Source organism: Chiloscyllium punctatum, chromosome 22, assembly GCF_047496795.1.
Source record: "Chiloscyllium punctatum isolate Juve2018m chromosome 22, sChiPun1.3, whole genome shotgun sequence".
Lineage (NCBI taxonomy): Eukaryota > Metazoa > Chordata > Chondrichthyes > Orectolobiformes > Hemiscylliidae > Chiloscyllium > Chiloscyllium punctatum.
The window spans coordinates 78,670,637-78,696,474 of record NC_092760.1 but is presented as its reverse complement, the minus strand read 5'-3'; the positions used below and the strand labels follow the sequence as shown (position 1 = coordinate 78,696,474).

The 25,838-nt window shown below is 44.4% G+C and overlaps 1 protein-coding gene across 7 annotated transcripts in view; it reads right to left on the bottom strand.

Annotated features, from left to right (window-relative positions):
• lrp4 (low density lipoprotein receptor-related protein 4) overlaps window positions 1-25,838 on the bottom strand; it is a 414,285-nt gene that overhangs the window by 77,135 nt on the left and 311,312 nt on the right. For 6 of the 7 annotated variants that reach the window (XM_072592685.1, XM_072592682.1, XM_072592684.1 and 3 more), the window contains exons 15-24: window positions 18,544-18,720; window positions 16,966-17,091; window positions 11,388-11,596; window positions 10,724-10,805; window positions 9,003-9,108; window positions 7,671-7,872; window positions 7,090-7,279; window positions 6,814-6,945; window positions 5,418-5,558; window positions 464-550 (exon numbers count right to left, since the gene is read on the bottom strand). In XM_072592685.1, the coding sequence (XP_072448786.1) occupies window positions 464-550; window positions 5,418-5,558; window positions 6,814-6,945; window positions 7,090-7,279; window positions 7,671-7,872; window positions 9,003-9,108; window positions 10,724-10,805; window positions 11,388-11,596; window positions 16,966-17,091; window positions 18,544-18,720 (1,452 nt within the window). The remainder of the gene's footprint in view (window positions 1-463; window positions 551-5,417; window positions 5,559-6,813; window positions 6,946-7,089; window positions 7,280-7,670; window positions 7,873-9,002; window positions 9,109-10,723; window positions 10,806-11,387; window positions 11,597-16,965; window positions 17,092-18,543; window positions 18,721-25,838) is intronic. The other variant, XM_072592683.1, reaches the window with a different exon arrangement.

Genomic DNA, 25,838 nt, shown 5'->3' with positions numbered 1-25,838 from the left:
TCCTGCACTCCCCCTTAGAGCTTCCAGCATCTGACGAGCAGATGCTCAGTGCTCAGCAGTACCATTGGGATGGTAGTGGCTGCTGCCGGTACTACATCTTAGGACCATCGATGGACTCAGATGAATGGCAGTAGCGGGTGGGAGGGAGGATTTTGAGGTTAGTGCCTCATAGGAGTGGGTCAGAGTTGGGTCAGCAGCAAAGGGAGGGCAGACAGCTCTCAGTTGACAACATCACCACCAACCACCACCCCCTTATGTGTGCTGCTAGTTGAACTGGCAATGGGACAGAAAGACAATCCAATAGTCCTCCTGCCGTGGAAGGTGGTGGGGCTTTGTCCAACACTCTCCCATCCACCAAACCTGCCATGGGTCAGGGCATTGAATTCTAACCATTTGTCCATCTATGGAACCTCACTATTTTACAGAATATTACAAGATATGCAGACAGGCACTGACCCCTCACCTGTTGTTACAATGTCTTCCTGTTGGGATCCATTCAGATCGGCTCTGCTGATTTTATTCAGCGTGCTGTCTGACCAATACACCTTCCCTAAAGTAAAAAGAGACTTCTTCAGTTCTGCTGGGTGGAAGGGTTAATTTCTGAATGACTCAACAACCTGCTTGTTTCTTTGTATGCTCTCGACTCACACAAGGTCAGACATATTGAGGTTTCAATCAACTTGGAGAAAGTGAGGACTGCAGATGCTGGGGAGCAGAGCTGAAAAATGTGTTGCTGGAAAAACGCAGCAGGTCAGGCAGCATCAAAGGAACAGGAGAATCGTCGATTCGGGCATAAGCCCTTCTTCAGAAATGAGGAGGGTGTGCTAAGCAGGCTAAGATAAAAGGTAGGGAGGAGGAACTTGGGGGAGGGGCGCTGGGAATACGATAGGTGGAAGGAGGTTAAGGTGAGGGTGATAGGCCGGAGAGGGGTTTGGGGCGGAGAGGTCAGGAAGATGATTGCAGGTCAAGAAGGTGGTGCTGAGTCCGAGGGTTAGGACTGAGATAAGGTGGGGGGAGGAGAAATAAAAAAGCTGGAGAAATCTGCATTCATCCCTTGTGGTTGGAGGGTTCATAGGTGGGAGATGAGGTGCTCTTCCTCCAGGCGTGGTGTTGCCATGGTCTGGCGATGGAGGAGGCCAAGGACCTGCATGTCCTTGGTGGAGTGGGAGGGGGACTTGAAGTGTTGAGCCACGGGGTGGTTGGGTTGGTTGGTCCGGGTGCCCCAGAGGTGTTCTCTGAAATGTTCCGCAAGTAGGCAGCCTGTCTCCCCAATGTAGAGGAGGCCACATCGGGTGCAGCGGATGCAGTAAATGATATGTGTGGCAGTGCAGGTGAATTTGTGGCGGATATGGAAGGATCCCTTGGGGCCTTGGAGGGAAGTGAGGGGGGAGGTGTGGGCGCAAGTCTTGCATTTCTTGCGGTGGCAGGGGAAGGTGCCTGGAGTGGAGGTTGGGTTGCTGGGGCGTATGGATCTGACGAGGGAGTCGCGGAGGGAGTTGTCTTTCCGGAATGCTGATAGGGGTGGGGAGGGAAATACATCCTTGGTGGTGGGGTCTGTTTGGAGGTGGCAGAAATGATACGATGAAAGGATGATACGATGTATCTGGAGGTTGGTGGGATGGTAGGTGAGGACCAGTGGGGTTCTGTTCTGATGGCGATTGGAGGGGCGGGGTTCAAGGGCGGAGGAGCGGGAAGTGGAAGAGATGCGGTGGAGAGCATCGGCAACCATGTCTGAGGGGAAATTGCGATCTTTGAAGAAGGAGGCCATCTGGGTTGATCGGTATTGGAACTGGTCCTCCTGGGATCAGATGCAGCGAAGGCGAAGGAATTGGGAATATGGGATGGCATTTTTACAGGGGGCAGGGTGGAAGGAGGTGTAGTCTAGGTAGCTGTGGGAGTCAGTCAGTTCATAGTAAACGTCCGTGTTGAGTCGGTCGTCCGAGATAGAAATGGAGAGGTCTAGGAGGGGGAGGGAGGAGTCTGAGACAGTCCAGGTAAATTTGAGGTCGGGGTGGAAGGTGTTAGTAAGATGGATGAACTGTTCAACCTCCACGTGGGAGCACGAGGTAGCGCCGATTCAGTCATCGATGTAGCGGAGGAAAAAGTGGGGAGTGGTGCCAGTGTAGCTGTGGAAGATGGACTGTTCCACATATCCAATGAAGAGTTAGGCATAGCTGGGGCCCATGCGGGTGCCCATGGCTACTCCTTTGGTTTGGAGGAAGTGGGAGGATTGGAAGGAGAAGTTGTTCAGAATGAGGACCAGTTCAGTCAGTCGAAGGAGGGTGTCAGTGGAAGGGTACTGGTTGGTTCGGCGGGAAAGGAAGAAGCGGAGGGCTTTGAGGCCTTCGTGATGGGGGATGGAGGTGTATAGGGACTGGATGTCCATGGTGAAGATAAGGCGTTGGGGGCCGTGGAAGCGAAAATCATGGAGGAGGTGGAGGGCATGTGTGGTGTCCCGAACGTAGGTGGGGAGTTCTTGGACTAAGGGAGACAGGACCGTGTCGAGGTATGTAGAAATGAGTTCGGTGGGGCAGGAGCAGGCTGAGACAATGGGTCGGCTGGGGCAGGCAGGTTTGTGGATTTTGGGCAGGAGATAGAAACAGGCGGTGCAGGGATGTGGGACTATGAGGTTAGAGGCAGTGGATGGAAGATCCCCTGAGGTGATGAGGTTATGGATGGTCTGGGAGATGATGGTTTGGTGTTGGGAGGTGGGGTCATGGTCAAGGGGGCAGTAGGAGGAGGTGTCCACAAGCTGGCATTTAGCCTCAGCAATATAAAGATGGGTGCGCCAAACTACCACCGCGCCTCCCTTGTCTGCCAGTTTGATGGTGAGGTTGGGGTTGGAGAGGAGGGAGTGGAGGGCCGCACATTCCGAGGTGAGAGGTTGGAGTGGGTGAGAGGGGTGGACAGGTTGAGGCGGTCAATGTTGCGGTGGCAGTTGGCTATGAAGAGATCGAGGGCAGGTAAGAGACCAGCATGGGGTGTCTAGGTGGATGGGGTGTTTTGGAGGTGGGAGAAGGGGTCGTCAGAGGGTGGGTGGGAGTCCTGGTTGAAGAAGTAGGCGTGGAGGCGAAGGCGGCAGAAGAAATGCTCAATGTCTTGCCGCGTGTTGAATTCATTAATCCGGGAGCGTAGGGGGATGAAGGTGAGGCCTCTGCTGAGGACTGATCTTTCATCCTCAGAGAGGGACAGGTCTGGAGGGATGGTGAAAATACGGCAGGGCTGGGAGCTAGGACCTGGTGTGGACTGGAGCTGGGAGTGGGTCCGGGGTTAGGCGTGGGCGCGGGGTTAGGTGTGGGGGCGGAGATCGGCGTGCGAGGCGGGGTTAGGTGCGGGGGGCAGGGTTAGGCGTGGGGGGGCAGGGTTAGGCGTGGGGGGGCAGGGTTAGGCGTGGGGCGCGGGGATCGGCGATCGACGTGGGGGCGCGGGGACGCATACGGCGTGGTCATTGTGCAGGCGAGTGACGTCACTGGGGGCGGAAGTAGATGTGGCGACAGCAACTCCGGGGGCGGAAGTGGCTGTGGCGAATGCAGAAACGGTGTTGTTCCCGGTGGTTGTGGACCCCGTGGAGGCCGCGAATCTGTTGGCGATAGTCTTCCTGGCGATCGTGGAGGTTTCCCCCAACTTACAAAACTACAAACGAGAGGTCGGCAAAGAGCAATCGTGTACAAATGGGGGCAAAATCAGAGTCAATGACCAAGCAATTGTGTTCCTGTTTTCAACCTTGGACTTGCAGTGGTACAAAGCTGAGATTCCCAAGTAATTCCATATAGATTGTAGATTTCTTTAATACATTGTCACTTGTGCTGAGGTACAGTGAAAACTGGGTAATGTCACCACATTCCATCTTGGATTACAGAACAAATTACTGAATAAATTGTACAAATGATAAAATACTGAAATAATTAATATTAAATTGATTATAGCCATGCCAAATTAGTCTCAAATGCTGAGGCCTTTTAGTTTAATCTATAGCAATAAAAATATTTTGTCTGGCTGGATTGTTTTGGCTGGTTGGTTTTGAGGCTGCATCTGTTGTGGGAGGGGGGGAAATGGTTCTATTTTTTAGACAACATTAGTGACAATGATGGCATGGTTGTGGGGGTTGGTTCATTTAAAAGAAAAAACAGGACCCCAAACCCAAAAACACAGATTCCCCTGGCTGGACAATGTTTCCCTGAGGTATCAGATAGGATTAATAAAAGGATGGATGGGGGCAAGAGTGGGATGGGGATGGATTGTAATGTACAAGAGTGACATGGTAAGACTGGATGAAAAGCTGGAATTGTTGTGTGGCAAAATGATCCAAAATTCATCATTGAAATATTCTTTTTTGAAAAATGAAATTCCACCAGATTTAAATGAAATGTCAGGTGAACTAAGAAGTCTGTATAAGTGATTGATTGTATGGATAAGTATCATGACAATAGAACCTCCAGAGGCACGACCCAGTTGAATTCTGCACAAACTTAGACTGAAGGAAAGCACAGCTACGAAACAGAAATCCTGAACAGGGACTGTGTAATGAAACAAGATTTTAGTTAAGAAGTTGTTTTCTTTAGTGATAGATACTGAAATTCTAACAGGCAGATTTCGAGAAAATGGAATGCCTTTTTCTCAAGACACTAACTTGCTTTTCAAATGTAAGTTTCCAGCCCTTTCAACTCAGACAAACCAACCCAGAATTACACCATTACATTCTATGACTGTGAGCATGATGCAAAACCAGATTTTTGACAATTTATGTACTTATATTGCTCAGCCTTTTACTCATGGACAGATTTATGTAGCTTTATTCAAAGTGAGAAGTCTTGATTTCATTGAAGTCTTTGATGAAAGAATAACAAGGAATCCTCTATTTCAATAAGTCCTGTTGCAATAAAGGTATGAATTTGACCACAAGTGCTTTTCTGGGTCTCTGCTTGTATTAGTTTGTATATTCAAACAATAGATCAGTAAATGTTTGTAAGTAAAGGGAAACCAGGGATATGGAAGTAGTGGGTAAGGTGATACTGAGGGAAACAATCTTACTAAACAGTATCGCATAGCTAAGGGCCAATTCCTCTACATGTCCTTTAATCTTAGCAACCAAATAAAATACAATATTAGCTAATACTTGGTGATGGAAAAGCAATGAATATCCAAGTTAAGTCTCATTCATTTATTTCTCAAAAGATGTCAATGGAAAACGTTTTAATGAATTAAATCCCAGCATGTTCACTGTTGTCCTTTAGGGAAGGCAATCTACCATCGTTACACGGTCTGACTCCAGACCCACAGCAACGTGGTTGACTCTTAACCATTTCCTAATGTGGCTCAGCAAGCTACTCAGCACAAGGGCAATTGTGAGGGTTGGGCAACAAATACTGGTCTTGTCAGCAACACCTGTGTTCCTTGAAAGAAAAGAAGAAAATCACCTTCTTTAGGGTCAACACCAATTGCAATTGTATTTTTCATTGATCCATTGACAGGCACCACCACATCAGCAAAGTAAGGAATATCGAGGGACACCATCCGGATATCTGTTCTCCGTGCAAATATGAGGAAACTGGTCATACCTGATATAAAAAGAGAAATGAACTTTTAAAAACAATACCAAGTCAGATGAAAAGAAATTCCTCAACTACTTAACAATTTCAGTAAATAATCTACCTCAGTGAAAACCGGAAGGCTACGCTTTCAAGAGTTAGCTATCTCCCAGCTTTCTAAAGGTTTATTCTGGTAGCCTTCCAAACCTGCAACTCTCCTGCCCAGAAGGACAAGGGCAGCAGATACATGGAACACCACCTTTTGCAAGTTCTCCTCTAAGTCACTCACCATCCTGACTTGGAAATACATTGCCCTTCCTTCCCTGTCACTGGGTCAAAATCCTGAGCTCCATGCATGACAAGATTGTGGGTCTACTTGCTGCATGTGAACTGCAGTGTGTCAGGGAGGCAGGTCAACTAGAGGGAGGCAATAAATACTGATCCAGCCAATGAAAACCATATCCAAGGAGTGTTCACAAATGAATAACTGGGCATCCACAGATTTCAAAAGCCCAGATTCTGTGTTAAAAGAAAATAAAGACCACAACCTTCACACCTAGCAACTCAAGCCACTTTGCTGGTTAATAACACCAATGCAATGTAGCAATAAATATCCAACGAAGTTCAAATACTGTTCGCCTTCCCACTCAAATGGGAATTTTTTATCTGAGTGAGAAAGCGAACAGTATGTTGAATGTTGAATGTCAGCAGGTTGCTGTGAAGTGACAGCCAATGAACAGCAAGTTACTCTTGTTTCTAAGCACTCATCACCTTTTCCAGCAAAACATGAGATACTCTCAATTGAAAATCAATGCCCTTTGTCTAAAACAGAATGCCTCTTTCTAATACATGACGTGGAGATGCCGATGTTGGACTGGGGTGGACAAAATTAAAAACCACATGACACCAGATTATAGCCTAATGGGTTTATTTGAAAGTACAAGCTTTCGGAGCACTGCTCCTTCACCAGGCAGCTACCCGACGAAGGAGAAGCCCTCCAAAAGCTTGTACTTTCAAATAAGCCAGGAGAAAGTGAGGACTGCAGATGCTGGAGATCAGAGTCAAGAAGTGTGGTACTGGAAAAGCCCAGCAGGGCAGGCAGCCTCCAAGGTGCAGGAGAATCGATGTTTCAAGCATAAGCTCTTCATTAGGAATGACACCGCAGGAAGTGCAAACCTTGAGACAGCTTTCAAACAAGACTGTTGGATTCTCACCTGGTGTTGTGTGATTTCTAACTCTTTCTAATACCTCTATGCTGCTAAGGAAATGAGGAGTTACAGCTTACCCGGTGCACAGGTTTTGCCATCTGCGAGGAGGTTTATGCCTGTGGGGCACCCACAATGGTACGCCTTGGGCAATGGAGCGAGAAGGCAGAGGTGACTGCAGCCACCATTGTCTATTTTACACATGGATGCCACTGTAAGTAAATCAATGAAACATAAATCTGTTACAATCATAAAGCACAAGATAACAGGTTCATTGAACACAACTGTTCTACTTGAAACTGCGCCTACAGCATTGGGGCATTTTCTTCAGGCTTCCTGCCTGTTCCAGTCATTACCTGGTGTCCGATGGCGATGGAACATGTGAATATCCATTAGATTTTCCAGGTTCTCTCGCAGCACCATTCTTCCCAGGCCACTGTTTTTATCTGCACTCTGAATACTCTTCGATTGCCAATCGGTCCAGTAAATCTTATCTTCATGTAGAGTCAAGCCAAAAGGATGAGGTAACTGACTGCCAATCAGGACCTAGAGAAACCAAAGGCAACAAATAGGGGGAGTTTAGATCTAATAGAATCACCACTTTACGCATGGATTACAGGGGAATTAGAAAAGCAGGAAGCTTGAGAGAGCTGAATTATTCAATATATTATTATTTCCTAATAGAAATGTCAAAAAGCTATCTAAATCCTGTACCCAGATGAGAGCCAACTTTTCAAGAAGCAGATCTGTCTTTTTTTCTATCTTCACCCTCCTCAATAAATAAATATGTTCAATTAATATTGTAGCACCAGTCACAGATGAGTAAAAACATTGTTTCGTACTTCAATGTGGTTTACTGAAGAATGATAACTAGTGTCAATATGGATTGAATTCTTTCTCCTTCAGAGTGAAACCATTGATGATTAAACTCTCCTACCCTCCTATGAGTGCCGTTCAGGTTGGCGTACTCAATTGTCTTCATGCCTGCATCAGCCCAATACAGCCTCTCAGTCTCATAGTCCACAGCCAAGCCATTTGGCCAAGTGAGATTGGAGGAGATGATGACAGTTCGCTCAGAGGCATCCAGCCCTGCACGCTCAATTTTAGGATTGGCTCCCCAATCTGTCCAGTACATGTACCTACATAAAAAAGAAAGAATGAGAAAGAACATCAAGAACTGGTTTCAACAGTGTAATGATACATTTTTTAAAATTACATTTTTGTTGGGATGTGAGCATTTTTGCACAGTCTGCATTTTCATCCATCCCTAACTACCCTTGAACTAAGTGGCTTGCTAGGTTATTTCAGAGGACACAGGGACAATAGAATTAGGAGGAGGAGGCCATTCAGCCCCTCAAGCTTGCTGCACCAGCCAATAAGATCTGAATGGGTGCTCTGATTGTGGTCTGAACTCCACTTTCCCCTCTGCCTTTTTAGTCAAAACTCAAACCCACTGACTGTGGGTCTGGTGTCATGTGCAGACAAAAGGATCTTAGTGAACCAGGCAGGATTTTACAATCACTGATTACAGTTACACAAAAGCAAAATACTGCAGAAAATGGAAATCTGAAACAAGCACACAGAATGCTGGAGAAACTCAGCAGATCTGGCAGCATCTGTGGAGAGTAGTAGGGCTAACATTTTGAATCTAGTATAAATGTTTTTTAGGACAGCCACTCTTACTGAGACTAGCTTTCAATTCCAAAATTATTAATGCAGGATTTGAATCCATGTCCAGAGAGCAATAGCCTGGATTACTAACCTAGTGACATTCCCTCTATGCTACCATCTCTAAGTAAAAGGCAAATGATCCCACACATCAACATGTGTCAAAGGAAACAACCAAAAGCTAAAATTAAAGCGACATATTGCAGCCACTGATAATCTGAAACAAGGACCGAGAATACTGGAGAATCTCAGCAGGCCGGGCAGCAGCTGTAAACAAGAAAAATAGAATTAATGCTATGAGTCGATATGACTCTTCTTTTGAACTGAATTCATACAGAATTCATACCGGACTCAAAATATTAACTCTGTTTCTCTCTTCACAGATGCTGCCAGATCTGCTGAGTTTGTTCAGCTTTCTCTCTGTTTCTTTGAGTCAAAAGCTAAAAGCTGACAGCAAGATCTGTCTTAAATTTAACAAGAATCATTAGATAAATAGGATACAGATTTATAATTTTTCCAGTAACAAAGCTAAATGTTTTAGGATGTATAGATTACTCAGGAATAACAAAGCACACTACTTATCAACGTCAAGGGTACAAACCCTCCAATCGGATCCACCACAATATCCCTGGGCCTATCCAGGTTCTCCCAGATAAGGACTGTGCGCATGCTCCCATCTAAGTTTGAGGCCTCGATTCTGTCAGTACCTGAAATGAAAAGGAATAAAAGTATTAAACCAAAATCTTTGCAAAACTCAAGACATTTAATACAATGAATACATGAGGCACTTGAAGCAGCTGCTTAACTCAGAATTTGGGCACAGCAGGAGGCTCCCAGAGGGACATCGGGGAATGCTTTCATGATCTCCTCAGGAGCAAGTCAATCATTCCAGCTGATTTGTGAGAGTCTGTGACTCATGACCAAGCAAAACGGAGAAGGTTCATCTGGTACAGCACCAAACACATCAAGGCAATTTGACAGCAACACACAAACGGGAAGTCTGGAGGGAAACCAGAAATCTCAGATAACCTTCGACCCGAATCTCTTCGGTTGCCATTTGCCCAATGTGTGGCAGGACCTGCAAATCATGCACTGGGCCCACCAGAATCAAACTTACTAAATCAGAGTAGCAGTAAGTCATCCTCAATCCTAAGGGATTACATTTAGATTAGATTCCCTATAGTGTGGAAACAGGCCCTTCAGCCCAACAAGTCCACACTGACCCTACGAAGAGTAACCCACCCAGACCCATTTCCCTCTGACTAATGCACCTAAAACTATGGGCAATTTAGCATGGCCAATTCACCTGGCCTGCACATCTTTGGATTGTGGGAGGAAACTGAAGCACCCGGAGGAAACCCACACAGACACGGGGAGAATGTGCAAACTCCACACAGACAGTCACCCGAGGCTGCAATCGAACCTGGGACCCTGGTGCTGTGAGGCAGCGGTGCTAACCACTGAGCCACCATGCCGTCCTGGGGCTGCCTAAGACGAAGGGTATCAAAACTCTGATCCATTGTGCTATGTTGGAAGGTATTGTTGGCACAGATATGGAGTACTCTTTTCATTCAATTCCCTCTCCTTCAGCCAAATAAATCTCGGACTGATCATTGACCCTTAATTACTGAGCCTTGAGGGTGACCCGTAGTGTGGGTTTAAAACAATATCTAATTCAGTAAAATCCCACCCACAACCACGGCTCGCACCAGTGCACCCGGGAGGGGAGGCAATGGCCAAGTGGTGTTATCGCTCGATGATTAACCCAGAAATTTGGCTAATGTTCTGCAGACCTAGATTCAATCCCTGCCACAGCCAATAGTGGAATTTGAATTCAATAAAAAAAAAATCAGGAATTAAGAGTCTAATGATGACCACAAATCCATTGCCAATTGTCAGAAAAACCCATCTGGTCCGCTAATACCCTTTAGGGAAGGAAACTGCCAGCCTTACCTGGTCTGGCCTACATGTGACTCCAGACCCACAGCAATGTGGTTGACTCTTAACTGCCCTCTGGGCAATTATGGATGGGCAATAAATACTGGCCTGGCCAGTGATGCCCTCATCCCATGTGTAAATAAAAAAAACCTCTGATATAGTCCCCTACCAGATAATAGTTCCACTTTCACAGGCTTCTCACCAATTATTAACATGATAAAACACCTCAGAAATCAAAATAATTATTGATAGTTCTTGCTTGTGGTCATTTTGAGTTCATTGTTGCTATATGGAACAGGTAATAACAGATCAGCTGAGTATTGTTGCTATATGGGACAGGTAATAACAGATTAGCTGAGTATTATATGATTTTGGGTAGATTACCTGCATCTGTCCAGTAAAGCTTGTTTGTCACCCAGTCAACAGCCAGTCCTGCAGGACTTTCCAGGCTGGTGACAGCAATAGCCTGAACAAGATAAGATGCATAACATTGTCATTGATAATGATTTAACTGCAAAATTTTGCTTTCTGAAGCTTCTAAGATTTAAAAAATGCCTTCCAAGTGAATCCTTCACTTAACAGATCATCAGATCTTGGCCTCTGATATTTACACAGTCTTTAAGACTTCACTACTGTTAAATTAACTGCATAAAAATATTTTGTCTTTAAAACTAATTTTATTAAAATGCATTTATATATAGTTCCCATAGTATCAGTGAACTGAACGTAATTGTTGATGTCAAAGATTAAGCATCAACTGGATCTTCTGCATAATCTTAATCTAACTGAATAATAGCCAAAATTAAATTGAATATTTTCTCCCCATTATCTAATTTCTTATCAACTACAATTAATATACTGCATTTACTCTTGATTGTATTAGAAATAGCTACAATTTATTGGGATAAAACCTCATAGAATGAATGTATTATAGAATTATTGAGTGCAATATATCTTTTTCATAAAATTAATCTGCTTTGACTAACTTTTTTAGTGTTTGTTATGTATAGGTTTCAGCCTGCCAACTGAAGTGGTTATATGAACGTACCTCTTGCTTTGTTCCATCCCATTTAGCCCTGTTGATAGAGTCGGTAGTGACATCTGTCCAATAAATGTATTCCCCTTTGGCATCCCAGTCAAGGGCAACAGCACTGCGCACATCAGCCAGTGGAATGACATCGTCAGACTTGTCCTCAGTGTCAAAGCTGATGCGACGGATGTCCGTCCTTCGAGCAAAAAGCAGGAACTTGTCAAGACCTGATAAGGCCGAAAGGTCTCTTGTCACTTCTAAGTTCAAAAAGTCATGTACAACTTCTTCTAAACGTAACATTTTACAAACTGTAATAAAATAACAAACATTGAAGGCACCAGTTCCATTTCACAGTGAGTGGCAGCATCCCTGGTTGAGTCAGATACAATGGAGAACTCACCCACTGTTATCAAATTAATAAAATGCTCTTTGGACAAGTCTTTGCCACTGTGTAAGGATGTGATTTGTCACATTCCCATTTCAAATGCAGTTCAAAAATCAATATAGTTAATATCTCTCAAGAAACATCATTGCCCAAAATCTGGACTAGCACCCCCAACTGAAGATGAAATAATAAATATTACAATAATCGAACTATCCATGTCAATGTAGTTGCATGGAACTTCTTGCCTAATCATGAGTTCAATCAACATGCTGACAATGTACATGACAACCCAGCACAGCCTGAATGTTTCTCAAGGTCTGTAGTGCATAGGCATCCCTGCCTCTGAGCTGGAAGCTCCACGTTCAAATCCTACTCCAGGATTTGATAGCCAAGGAAGGTGTGTTCATGATGCACCCAAAATTGCTAAGGATCAAACTGTAAATCATTTTAAAACATGCCAATGGCAGTCAGAAGGAGCCAGAACGCCTCTTGGTCAGCCATGTGATGAAAAGATGATTTAAGCCTCTCCCATCACTGACATAGATACTGACTAAACACATGGGTACAAGTCCATGTTGCCTCAGCAAGTCAGACTCCCAGAGTGAGGTGCAAGATGTAATCAGCACCTATGGCCCACGTAAAAAAAAAAAATGTGTACCAATCTGGATTGTACACTTTACAAACATGTTCTACTCTTACATGACCTTTGTGTGGAGGTGTCAATGTTGGATTGGGGTGGACAAGGCCAGAAGTCACATGACACCAAGTTAGAGTCAAACAGGTTTATTTGAAATCACAAGTCACCTGACAAAGGAGCAGCATTCCGAAAGCTTGTGATTTCAAATATACTTGTTGGACCAAATCCTCGTGTCATGTGACTTCTGTACTTGGCCTTCATATCGCAGTTTGTTAAATAAATTATAATTGTAACTCTTAATGACGGATCATCTGCAGTTTTAAAGGACTATTTAGTCGAATACATCTTGTTAAATGCCATCTGGTATTCCAATCAACTCCACATTCCTCTCACTGCTATTTAAATATCTTCCTACTTTAAATTAGAATCTACAAGTGCCAACAAGTAGACAGTATTGTTCAGTATACTACCAGCTGGTGATTATATATTCAGGCACACTTACTCCCTTTGTTGACTATCAAAGCATCTTATTCACAAGCTACATGAAAGAAATGGCCAACTCAAAGGTGTATATTGTCCTTTTGTTCCACTACAATTGGGTCAATAAAATTCAAAGAACAGGAATCATTACAAAAAATATAGCTGTCCCATGACCAGGATTCAACATAATTTCCACTAAGTGTCAAAACAGCTAATAGCATCAATAGACAATAGACAATAGGTGCAGGAGTAGGCCATTCTGCCCTTCGAGCCTGCACCACCATTCAATATGATCATGGCTGATCATCCTTAATCAGTATCCTGTTCCTGCCTTATCTCCATAACCCTTGATTCCACTATCCTTGAGAGCTCTATCCAACTCTTTCTTAAATGATTCCAGAGACTGGGCCTCCACTGCCCTCTGGGGCAGAGCATTCCACACAGCAACCACTCTCTGGGTGAAGAAGTTTCTCCTTATCTCTGTCCTAAATGGTCTACCCCGTATTTTTATGCTGTGTCTTCTGGTTCTTTTCCCTGGGGGTGGGGGTGGGCTTCTACTACAAGCACACCGACTCCCATAGCTATCCAGTGTACACCTCCTCCCACCCTACCTCCTGTAAAAAAGCCCTTCCTTACTCCCAATTCCTCATCCATATCTGTTCCCAGGATGGATAATTCCACTTTAGAAATTCCCAGAAGGCGTTCTTCTTCCAAGATTGCAATTTCCCTTCCCACATGGTTGATAATGCCCTCCAGTGCATCTCCTCCACTTCCCGCACCACTGCCCTTGAACCCAACCCCTCTCAATGCAACAAGGTCAGAACCCACCCCAGTCCTCACTTTCCACCCCATCAACTTTCACATACATCGCATCATCCTCCGCCCTTTTCACCACCTACAAATAGACCCCACCACCAGACATATATTTCCCTCTGCACCCCTATCAGCATTCCAAGAGACCACTCCCTCTGTGACTCCCTCATCAGGCCCATGACCCCACCAGTCCACACCCCAATCCCGGCATCTTCGCCTACCACATCAGAAAGTGCAAAATTTGGCCTTCACCTCCGTCCAAGGCTCTGAAGGATCCTTCCACATCTGACAGAAATTTACCATTATCTCCAGCAATGTCATCTACTGTCTATGTTGCACCCGATGTGGTTTTCCTTACATCGTGGAGACAGGATGTCTACTTGCAGATCATTTCAGAGAATATCTCTGGGATACCCACACCAACCAACCCCACCGCCATGTGGCTGAACACTTCAACTCCCCCTCCCAATCCATCGAGGACATGCAGACCCTGGGCCTCCTCCAACGCCAAACTGTTACCACCCAATGCCTGGAGGAAGAACGCCTCCTATTCCACCTTGGGACCCTGCAACCACGCGGGATAAATGTGGATTTCAACAGTATACTCATTTCTCCTCCCCTCACATTATCCCAGTCTCAAGCCTGCAACTTGGCACTGCCCTCTTGACCTGTCCATTGTCTTTCTCATCTGTCTGCTTCACCCTCCTCTCCGACCTATCACCTTCTCCCCCACCTCCATCTACCTATCGGATTCTCAGCCACCTTCCCCCTAGCCCCATCCCCCTCCCATTTATCCCTCAGCAGCCCTGGTCCACAAGCCTCATTCCTGATGAAGGGCTTATGCCCAAAACGTCGATTTTCCTGCTCCTCGGTTGCTGCCTGACCTGCCGTGCTTTTCCAGCACCACACTTACAACTCTGATCTCCAGCAGCTGCAGTTCTCACTTTCTCCTGGGGTGGGAGAATTCAGAACTAGAGGGCACAGGTTTAGGATAGAGGGGAAAGACATAAAAGGGACCAGTGGGGCAACACTCTCACATAGAAGGTGGTGAGTGTATGGAATGAGGAAGTGGTGGAGCTGGTACAATTACAACATTTAAAAGGCATCTGGATGGATATTTGAAAAGGAAGGGTTTTGAGGGATATGGACTAAGTGCTGGCAAATGGCACTAGATTTGGTTAGGATATCTGGTCGGCATGGACCAAAGTGTCTGTTTCCGTGCTGTGCATCTCTTTGTCTCTCTGGCTACCGTCTGTACCAAGAGCTTCTGTCTATCAGCACTGGCCACAACTCCAGACTACATCATACATGTAAAAAAGTGCTCACTGCAATAGTAATACTGACACCCTGAGTGAATTGTAGCACATGACCAGAACATTTTAAGTGCCAAGATAGGCAAGGAACATTTAGGAAGTCTCCATAAAAGTCACTTTGATATTTTGCAGTGTCACCCTGACACCTGTGGAAAAATAGCCACTACAGACCAAAGTGTGGCAGTACATTTCCTAAGTTGGTTTGAATCAATTTTGCAAAGCTGCAAGATCTGGACACTACTTTTACCATCCCTCTGCCTCATCTGGCTTTTCATGCGATGTTGAATGATCACAGAGAGGTATCCAAGGTCAAACACTTGTTTCATCAGCTCACCCACAAGGACTCATGGGGCTTTGATGGGAGCCTCAAAAAAGCAGCATCATTTTGTTGTGGTTTTGTTTATTCATTCTTCATGGAATGAGGGTAAGACTGGCTAGATTAGTATTTATTATCTCTTCCCAAATACCCAGAGGGCAGTTAAGAGTCAACCACATTGCTCTGGGGCTGGAGTCACATGTAGATTAAACCAGGTAAGGAAGGGCAATTTCCTTCCTTAAAGTACATCAGTGAACCAGATTTTTCTTTTTCCTGACAATCGACAATGGATTCATGGTCATCATTAATCTGTTAACTGGGGTGGCATGGTGTCTCAGTGGTTAGACTGCTACCTCACAGCGCCAGGGACCCAGATTCAATTCCAAACTCGGGTGACTGACTGTGTGGAGTTTGCACATTCTCCCTGTGTCTGCGTGGGTTTCCTCCGGGTGCTCCGGTTTCCTCCCACTGTTCAAAGATGTGCAGGTCAGGTGAATTGACCATGCTAAATTGCCCATTGCGTTAGGTGCATCATTCAGAGGGAAATGGGTCTGGGTGGGTTACTCTTCAGAGGGTCGGTGTGGAATTGTTGGGCCAAATGACCTGTTTCTACACTGTAGGGAATCTAATGCAGGGACCTGGGTTCAATTCCCGCCTCGGGCAACTGTCTGTGTGGAGCTTGCACATTCTCCCAGTGTCTGCGTGGGTTTCCTCCGGGTGCTCCAGTTTGCTCCCACAGTCCAAAAATGTGCAGGTCAGGTGAATTGGCCATGCTAAATTGCCCACGGTGTTAGGTGCATTAGTCAGGGGGTAAACGTAGGGAAACGGCCTGAGTGGGTTGCTGTTCGGAGGGTCAGTGTGGACGTGTTGGGCCGAAGGGCCTGTTTCCATACTGTAGGGAATCTGATCTAATCTAATTCCAGGTCGCTCTTGAATTAAAAACTGCTGTGGGGTATTATCTTGCAGAGAGAAATTGGCCATCATCTCTTTATTTACACCTTTCCTTCTTTCACCTACCTACCCATTGTTAAATATGAGTTGCTTTGGTCAAACTCAGGTATACCATTCAGCAAACCTTGTAACACTTTTATGTTAATACAAGCTTACTCTGTTCTCTGAATCTTTTACATTTAGTGTTGCAGTCTATGTCATCTTGTTCTGTCAACCATCTTCACCAGAAAGAGCCCACGTCTATCGACTTTGACTTATTTAGCCAACTCTTATCAAATTGCCTCCTCAGATCCTCCATTCCCAAAACAGTCTCAAATGTTTGATTCAATAGATGTGGAGCTGGAAAAGCACAGCAGGTTAGACAGCACCTGAAGTGCAGGAAAGTAAACATTTCAGGCTGAAACCCTTCCTTTGCACCTTCTTTGTAATTCTACTTCCATATATTAACCGGCATCCCCATTAAGCTGCACTGCACCCTGTCAGTTGCCTGAACATCTTCCAAATCAGTCCAAAACTGCATAAAGTGCTCTATGTTTTCGCAAGGATCGAAGTTCACTTTTCTACTTCCATAATTCAGATCTCTTGTCATGTGTGAATGTCTTACACAGATTGAAAAATGAATTTATTTCTTCACAATATTTTGCCAAATGGTCTCTGAACAGCGCCATCTCCATCAAACAATCCAGTGAAATTTTACTTACTTCCAGCACAGTTGTAGTCATCGACTTTCTTGAAGCCAGTTGGACAGGCACAGGTGTAGTTGGCAGTGCTGGGCAGGCAGAGGTGGCTGCACCCCCCATTGTTGGTGCCACAGCGATTTCTCCCTGCTCAAATAGCAGAAAGCACAGCACACTATAAATATCATGGGATAATGCTTGCATTTGTAAAATGATTCAACATTTATAATCTCTGGTCAATTGTTGCTTTCAATCAAGTCTAATCCCAATAACTCAAACAATTGTTTCATTTTGTACTAAAAATGATCAAAGGAAATGACTACTGGGAAAGATAAACTATCCTATCATTAAAATTAAATAAACTTGAAATAAGAGGAATTGAAGCCAGTAATTTATTTGGCCTATAGTACATCTACAACATACACCATTATTCTAGTACAGAATTGCAGGTTATTATAGCAGAGGTGATTTAAGTTACCTTTTGTTACTATCCCAACACTTCCTGGATCATATGCACCACTCTGCCAAGACCTTCACCCCAAACAGTTAAAAAGTTAATTACAGTAGCCCTGACACTCCAATACCTCCACACAATTCAAAGCAGCAGCAATGATGATATTCCAGCCATGGAGATTCCCCTCCCCCTTGCCATAACCTCTTGATCTGAACCTTTTCATTGCTGCTGATAAAGATGCATACAAACCTCAATCATCCAGATCTGAAACTGCCGAGTTTGGAACCCGACAGTTGACTGGAAACACGCAATTGGGTGCAGAGTCCTTCAAACATGTGGGTTACTGCAGCTGATGACTGCTCACCCTGCCTACAGATAACAAATGAGGCACCGCAAACACAGCTCCTGTCCCTTAATCAGAGACACTGCAAAAGATCAGCATGAGGCACTGGGAGCTCAAGCAATGAGTTTGTAGGGCTGGCAAACAATTATAAAACACCAGAGAGTCTGCTTCACCAACTTATGTATGTTTACCAGCCCCTTTGAGAGTCCAAACTAAAATTTGCTTTGGAAAACTTCATTTACAGCATGGTTGCTTTAGAGAAGATTGCTATTTTCAAAGATTTCAATCAACTATAAAGCTCAAGTGAAACAGACAATTAGTCAATTAAAATAAAACACTAACAGATGAAATGCAGCACAAGCAATCCTCCACAGTCCAATTCTTAATTGTTTTCTATAATCATAAAACGTGAAACAATTTAATGAGAATTACAAACAACTTATCATTTTTTTAAAAAGAAATGAGCCTAGAAATCAACTTTTAATGTGAACTCATACATTTTGGTTCTGATTCAATATAATTCTGCACACTTAATTCCAAAAAGTGTCAGAATAATTTGGAAAAATGAAAATGTTTCAATGACATTATGGTCTCCATTCCTGGGCTACATATATTCATCAAACAGGAACCACCCCTGGGCTTTCAGTGATTTTTCTTCAATCAATCTCGTTGGGTTGTAGGACATTTTGCCTCAGAAGAAACAAATGGAATCAGCTCCGCGAATCGAATTCTATTTGTTTTTAAATTGCACGTTGATGGATTAAAGCAGGTTAGACCAGCCCACATTCACACAGCATGCACTTACCTGCTGGCTGTCTCTGTGGATGGAGTGTATGGATATCCATTGGGAAATGCAGCTTATTGCGAATAATCTCCTGGTTTTTCCCGGTAAACTTGTTGGCGCTGTTTATGCTTTTGGTGTGCCAGTCTGTCCAGTACAGACTGTCTTCAAACACCGTGATGGCAAAGGGATGAGGGAGGCCTGAAACATGAGAATCAAAATCACTGGCCAGGCCCCTGCACCGGTGACTCACGCTGAGCATCCATATAATGGATGGCATCCAACCCCTGAAACTGGAACCATCATCCGGATTTGGGTCAAGTTCAGGCAACTTGGGAACTCCACAAAACTAGCCCAATACCAGGATCCCTGCCCACATTCAAGTCTCTGACATGGGATAAGGGGGTGGATAGAGTCATAGAATCTGCCTGTCTGTGGCACTCCTACCTTTGCTGCCTCCATTTTGGGGGTGTGCTGTGTAATCAGCCCTGTAAGCACTCCCCTGCAATTTTATTGGAGTCAAGCCCCTTCATTAAGTAATTATGCTACACGGCCTCTCAGAGAAGCACTGCCCACATTTTGTGAATGAATGAAACAAAAAATCAATTTTTAATCATTTCACAGATTGATGGCAGTGTCTTTAGTTACTGAAGCTCTTAGCTCCGAATTACCTTCTGTCCCTCTCTTCACCTCTTTTCTCCTTTGAGATGTGACTTAAAACCTCTCTCTTGGACCTGGCCATTTGTCTTGATCTCATGCGATTCAATACCAAACTTTGCGATGTGAAGGATACTGGAACACTTTATAATCTAAGTTGCTAATCTGAACATGTCTACACAATGTCTTGTTAGATCTAGACACCAAGCTCATTATTTTCATTGTTTCAAATATGGGAAAACGTGAGAGAATTTACAGGTAAATTATGCTGAAAATAACTCAAAAGACTATCATAAGCAGCTGCCTGCATTTGTTTTCATAGTGCAAGGGTCAACCACAACAGATGTGAAACAATAACCATGAACTCAGAGTACATTATTATGTTTGCCTTAGAAAGCAATCTTATGTCTGTCCATCTCAGTTTACTTGAGAGAATGTAGGTTTCAGAACTATGCTTTCATATTGATGCATTAAGAAAAATATAGCTGCCAGCATTTATCTCAGGAAAGTATTTGCACTCAGAACATTGTATTTTGGCTATTGTCTCTGCAGATTTTTTTTCCATGCTGGTTTTAGACGAGGCATTCATTTTTTTTAAAAAAAAGAGGATGGCAGATAACAACAGATGCAGGTGTGTACTTTCTTAAACAAAGGAAGCAAGATAAATGAGTGCAGTGACAGTTCTTCACTTCACTGACCATTCTGTGTGTTTCCACATCAAACATTATCTGGAACATCAGAGTAAGCATTCAAAGGGCAGTGTACAGATACAGAAAGGGACTATCAACCCATTAACACAGGACAGCCTCAGAATCGACATCCATTTTAAGAATGAAATCTTGTAAAATTATCTTCTGAGCTGTGCTCAGCTGGAGGTCACAATTGGGATCAGTTTCCGCGGCATTGCTTTTTGAAGTTCCTCACATAATAACAATGGATTCCAATCCACACGACGATGAGAACATATTGAGCATTTGGATTAACCTCTCCTTGCTGGTCTTTAAGTCAAACAATGATCAAAGATGACTCTTTAGACTGATGTAGAACCTTTGCACTTAAATAACAATCTTATGAAATTTTAGTGTATCTGCTCCCAAGAGACTGTACCTTTTAGTTTCTCAGAAGCACTGCAGTGTGGAAGCAGGCCATTCGACCCGTTGAGTCCACGCCGACCCTCCAAACAGCATCCTACCCTACCCTGTAACCGTACATTTTCCCATAGCTAGCCCACCTAGCCTACACATCCCCGGACACTATGGGCAATTTTAGCATGGCCAATCCACCTAACCTGCACTCCTCTGAGGCTCCGAGATTCTTTGGACTGAGAGGGGAAACCAGAGCACCCGGACACAGGGAGAATGTGCAAACTCCACACAGATAGTTGCCCAAGGTGGGTATTGAATCTGGATCCCTGTTTCTGTGAGGCATCAATTTTTAATCATTTCACAGACTGATGGCAGTGTCTTTAATTACTGAAGCTCTTGGTACTGAATTTCCTTCTGTCCATCTCTTCCCTCCTTTGAGATGTGAGCCACTGTGCCACCATTCAACAGAATGCTGGATACATTACCAGTATCCACAAGGAAACCTGAACACTCACCATCAAATTACCAGGACGACTGAATGGTGGATAATTGTTGGAAACATTGTTAAACCAGCTTTGAACTTGTTATTTCTACTTTAAGGCTGCCATACAAAGAGAGGGAAAATATTTATTGTTCCATCAGTGTGCAAAGCCCTCAACGCAATTTGTATTGCCTAACGATAGCAAGCCTGCACACACCAATTGCACCTTCCCTTCTCAGTTACAGGGCTGGACATTTTGTACATTCTGCTGTTCTGATGGAATCATGCCCAATTTGTTGGGAAGCGTGACACTCGGAGTCCCGGAGAGGGGACCATAGGGAGTTGGGAACAAGTTTCCAGCTATTTTGGTTTTGGAAACTTAACTTACGCAGCTGTGAGATGAAAGGTGAAATCCAGATCCCGCTAATGGTATAAGCTCTGTAGGGAGCTCTTAGGCAGCTGCTAAAGGGATTGAGAGCTTTGTCTGATTGACAGTTTCATTAGATGTTGACAAGGTGATGTTTCCTCGATGGGATTTTTGAGTGGTGGTTTGTCTATTTTGACAATTTCATCAACATTTCCAAAACTTGTATTTGATATTATAGGGCTTATGAGTTCTGTCCACAGTGAATAGTGAGTGTGTGGGTGTAAAGGATACAAAAGGGGCAAGAAGGATGCATGGTGGATATGGAGGATGCAAGCCGGAATGTAACAGCACATGGAGGGATGAGGGATGAAGATCTTGAACAGTCATTCACAGAACTGGATCGGTGATCGAGTGAACTGTCGTGCGCCTGCCTCTATTCCCACAGAGAGGCTATTCCAAGAGGTGGTCACTCTGGTTCCAGCCCATCAATACCACTTTATGAAGAAAATAAAACGGGCAAGAGGAGGATTGGGAGATCAGGAAGTGCCCTCTGGCTCGCAAATCACATCACAAGATGAACACTGAGCCATAATTTGCCTCAGAGCTCATCTCAACAATTGCGAAATCCCAGGCTCCTTCACAGGCTCATTAGAATCAGTAGTGTGGAAGCAGGTATTCAGCCCCACCTAGTCCACACCAACCCTGCGAAGAACATCCCATCCAAAACCCCAACACCCCCCAACCCTAACCCTGCATTTCCCATGACTAACCCACCTAGCCTGCACATCCCTGGGCACGGTGGTTAGCACTGCTGCTTCACAGCACCAGGGACCTGGGTTCAATTCCAGCCTCAGGTGACAGTGTGGAGTTTGCACATTCTTCCCATGTCTGCGTGGGCTTCCTCCTAGAGTCCAAAGATGTGCAGGTTAGGTGAATTGGCCATGCTAAATTTCTCATAGTGCTCAGGGATGTGTAACTTAGGTACATTTGTCAGGGGTAAATGCAGAGTAATGGGGTAGGGGAATAGGTCTGGGTGGAATCTCTTTGAAGATCAGTGTCGACTTGTTGGGCCAAATGGCCTGCTTCCACACTGTAAGGATTCTATGATACAATTTAGCATGGCCAATCCACCTAACCTGCGCATCTTTGGACTGAGAGAGGAAACTGGAGCACCTAAGTAAACCCATGCAAACAGGGGGAGAATGTGCAAACTCTACACAGTCAATTAGGTGAAATTGAGGACCGCAGACGCTGGAGATCAGAGTCTAGATTAGAGTGGTGCTGGAAAAGCACAGCAGGACAGGCAGCATCCAGGGAGCAGGAAAACTGACATCCCTGATGAAGGGCTTTTGCCCGAAACATCGATTTTCCTGCTCCTCGGATGCTGCCAGACCTGCTGTGCTTTTCCAGCACCACTCTAATCTTGACTCCACACAGACAATTGTCTGAGTGCAGAATCAAATCTGGGCCCCTGACACTATGAGGCAGTAGTGCCAGCCACTGTGCTGCTTTATAAGGCCTTTAAACCATCTTATTTGGTGACTAGTTGCAGGTTGTGGTGAGTACCCATAATATGCTGCCTCCACGAAAATAGTCCCGTGATGGGACAGAGCTGGCAAACTGATCCAACAGCTGAAAGTGCAAATTTCCTTTCCCACTTGCTTCTTACTCTTTCCCATTAAGGATTAAAAATGCATCCTCCAGGTTGTGCGTGGCAGCTTCAGTGTTACAATTAAATATGATAATTAATTTTGATAATTACCATTCAGATTTAAATCGACAGAATACATTTCATTAATTCTTAATTTCCAATGCAGTCTTCTATTGAGTGACCCTTTTTTGTGTTGTCATTTGTATTACTCAATAATTTAAAACTAAGTAATAGTCATTTCTGCAGATTGTTCTATCTATTGGCATTTAGGTTCTGTAATAACATAAGGCAAGTTTATTATTAAGCCTAAGTGATTCAAAGCCAATGAGACCATATGTTGTGGTTTTAGTGGCTTTATGCATTCTGCTGTATTAAATTTTTAGGCTAAATTTATTCCAGTCAGATCCCATCAGTCCAATAAAGGGACAGCACAGAGGCTCAGTGGTTAGCACTGCTACCTCACAGCGCCAGGGACCTGGGTTTGATTCTAGCCTCAGGGCAATTGTCTGTGTGGAGTTTACATATTCTTTTCCCTGCATGGGTTTCTTCCAGATGCTCTGGTTTCTTCCCACAATCCAAAGATGTGCAGGTTAGGTGGATTGGCCATGCTAAAATGCCCATAGTGTCCAGGGATGTGCAGGTTAGAAAATTCAGGGTTATAGGGATGGGGTGGGTCTGGGTGGGATGCTCTTTGAAGGAGAGGTGTGGTCCTGATGGGCTGAATGGCCTAACTCCACGCTGTAGGGATTCTATGATTGTCAGAGGCTGACAACTTCTGGAACTTGGCAGCCTCCCATAAGATGTTAGGGACAAGGCAAGCTCTATGGAGTTAGTCTCCTTTCATGGGAGGTGGAGGGTAGTGCACAGGGCAAGCTCAGAGACCAAGCATTCCTGCCTAGATTCACCTGTAACTGGAGGTCACCCTGTGGAGGGTCTCTCTCTCTCTCTCTCCACAAGGTTAACATCAGCTGCTCAGGGTATTTTTTTTTTTTTTCTTTATTCCTTTGCAGGATATAGGTGTTGCTGACAAGGCCAGCATTAACTTCCCATCCCAGCATTGCTCCTAAAAAGATGGCGATGAGAGCTCTCTTTCTTCACCTTCTGCTGCCCTTATGCTGTTCTCCAACGCCCATGTGAAAATGGGCTCCTCACTCTCATTATTCTCTGAATAGAAAGTGAGATATTTAATGAACAGGGTGTTACAATACCCACTATTTATGGATAGTCATTTGGTATTAAAATCATCATTTGTCCTAGAGGGCCACGGTGCTGCTTTCCCATCGAGAGACAGTGGCTGGTGGTAGTTTAACCTGAGGGTCATCATGCCTCAGCTGAGGGGAGAGATTGAGGAGGAGAGTCTGGTGAGGGAATTGAACTCACGCTGTTGGTATCGCAAACCAGCCATCTCACCACTGAGCTGACCAACGCCCCCCCCCATCCCAATTAACTGGAATAAAGCAGCATTGTTTTTTCCAGCAATACTCAAAATGATTTTTATAACTGGGACTAAAGCCTTGAATCTCTGTCCTATGAATAACAACACCCAAACTTCACATGCATTGGTACAAAACCAATGGTCCCACTTGCTCGGTCTGGAAATATGAACGGGAAACTGGTAAAGGTGACCAAAACCCACTGTCGGATTACAAAATTACTGACTTAACACCATCAGGTGAAGGAATTGTACCCAGTTTGACCTTGTCAGGGTCACAGTGCCATGACCTCGTGGTCAACGCCCCTGGAGAATGACCCCAAAAGGCCCCTCTTCTGTATCAAACTGTTCGACTGACCATCACCGCCTTCTCAGGGTAATTAGGGATGGAGTATAAATACTGCCTTTCCAATGATGACCACACCACTGGAATGAAAATGAAATGGAGACATAAGTACATGTTTTTTTAAGTAAGTTGATTCTCCCTGTGCAATGGAGACATTAATTTCCTTTGCACATTGTCAATTTTTTAACAGCTCACTTTCAAGAAAGAGATGTGTCAGTGTTAGCCTCTCGGGTCAGACTTCCCTCTAATTTTGGACACAGATCGGGCAAATCTCTAGACACCTAAGTTCGACTCTTGGGCCTTTCACCGTTTGGCTGAGTGCAAAACGTCATGGGGAACCTTGGTGAGGGTGCTGCAGGGGCTGGGGGTGGAGGATGAGACAGAATCAGAGGCCTGGGTGGAAGGAGGACCCCATGATAGAGAAAGAATCATCAGGCAAAATCAGAGGCCTTCAAGGGGCTGACTGGAGGCCCCCAGGAGAAGCCGGGGGTATTGGGTACAGTGTGCCAAGGTCAGTCAGGCACATAGGCAGGATTCAGGAGGTTAGCGTAAGGTCACACACATCTCTTGGATCTAACCAAGTCCTTGCCTGGTGGAGATGAAGGATTTCCCAGTGTTATCGGAAAAATCGGTTGATAACATTTCTGTTCAAAAAGCACAAATTAAGCTAACAGTCTCACAATCTTACTTAAAATCCCCACCTTCCTCCTAAAAGTGAGTCTGCCACTTCCCCAGATTCCCAACTTGATAAAAACAGAAGTGGGGTCTGCCGGCCACAGACATGTGACAGCCATCGGATTTGAACAACTTGAAACCTCCACCCAATACAAATCTACCCATATTTTGGGTTAAGAAAGGGAGCAATGTTACCTTCTATAAATCACTGCAGAAAAACATGCCTTCAAAATCCAGCTTTTTTAAATAAATTGCATGGGAAAATTATCCCACAGACTTGCAAGTTGCTTGACGACCACAGCAAAATGTATTAAATATATTTAACTCAACACTATCCATTCTTGTCACAGATCACTACATTCTCAACCTGTTTAGATAGCCTGTTATTCAGCCATTAATACCAGAATATCACCCAACAACAATAAACATCTCACTGAAACAGCAGAAGTTAAGGGTCAGTATTTTCCATCTAATGAACAGCCCTAAATAGTTACAACAATGTCTTTCAATTTAGTTTTATGTGCTGGACTAGCTAAATAAACTAGCATTTTGTTAAAAGGTCTCAAGTGATTAACTTGCTTTAAATAAAGCTGCAGGAAGCACATAATCTCACATTTCTAGAACA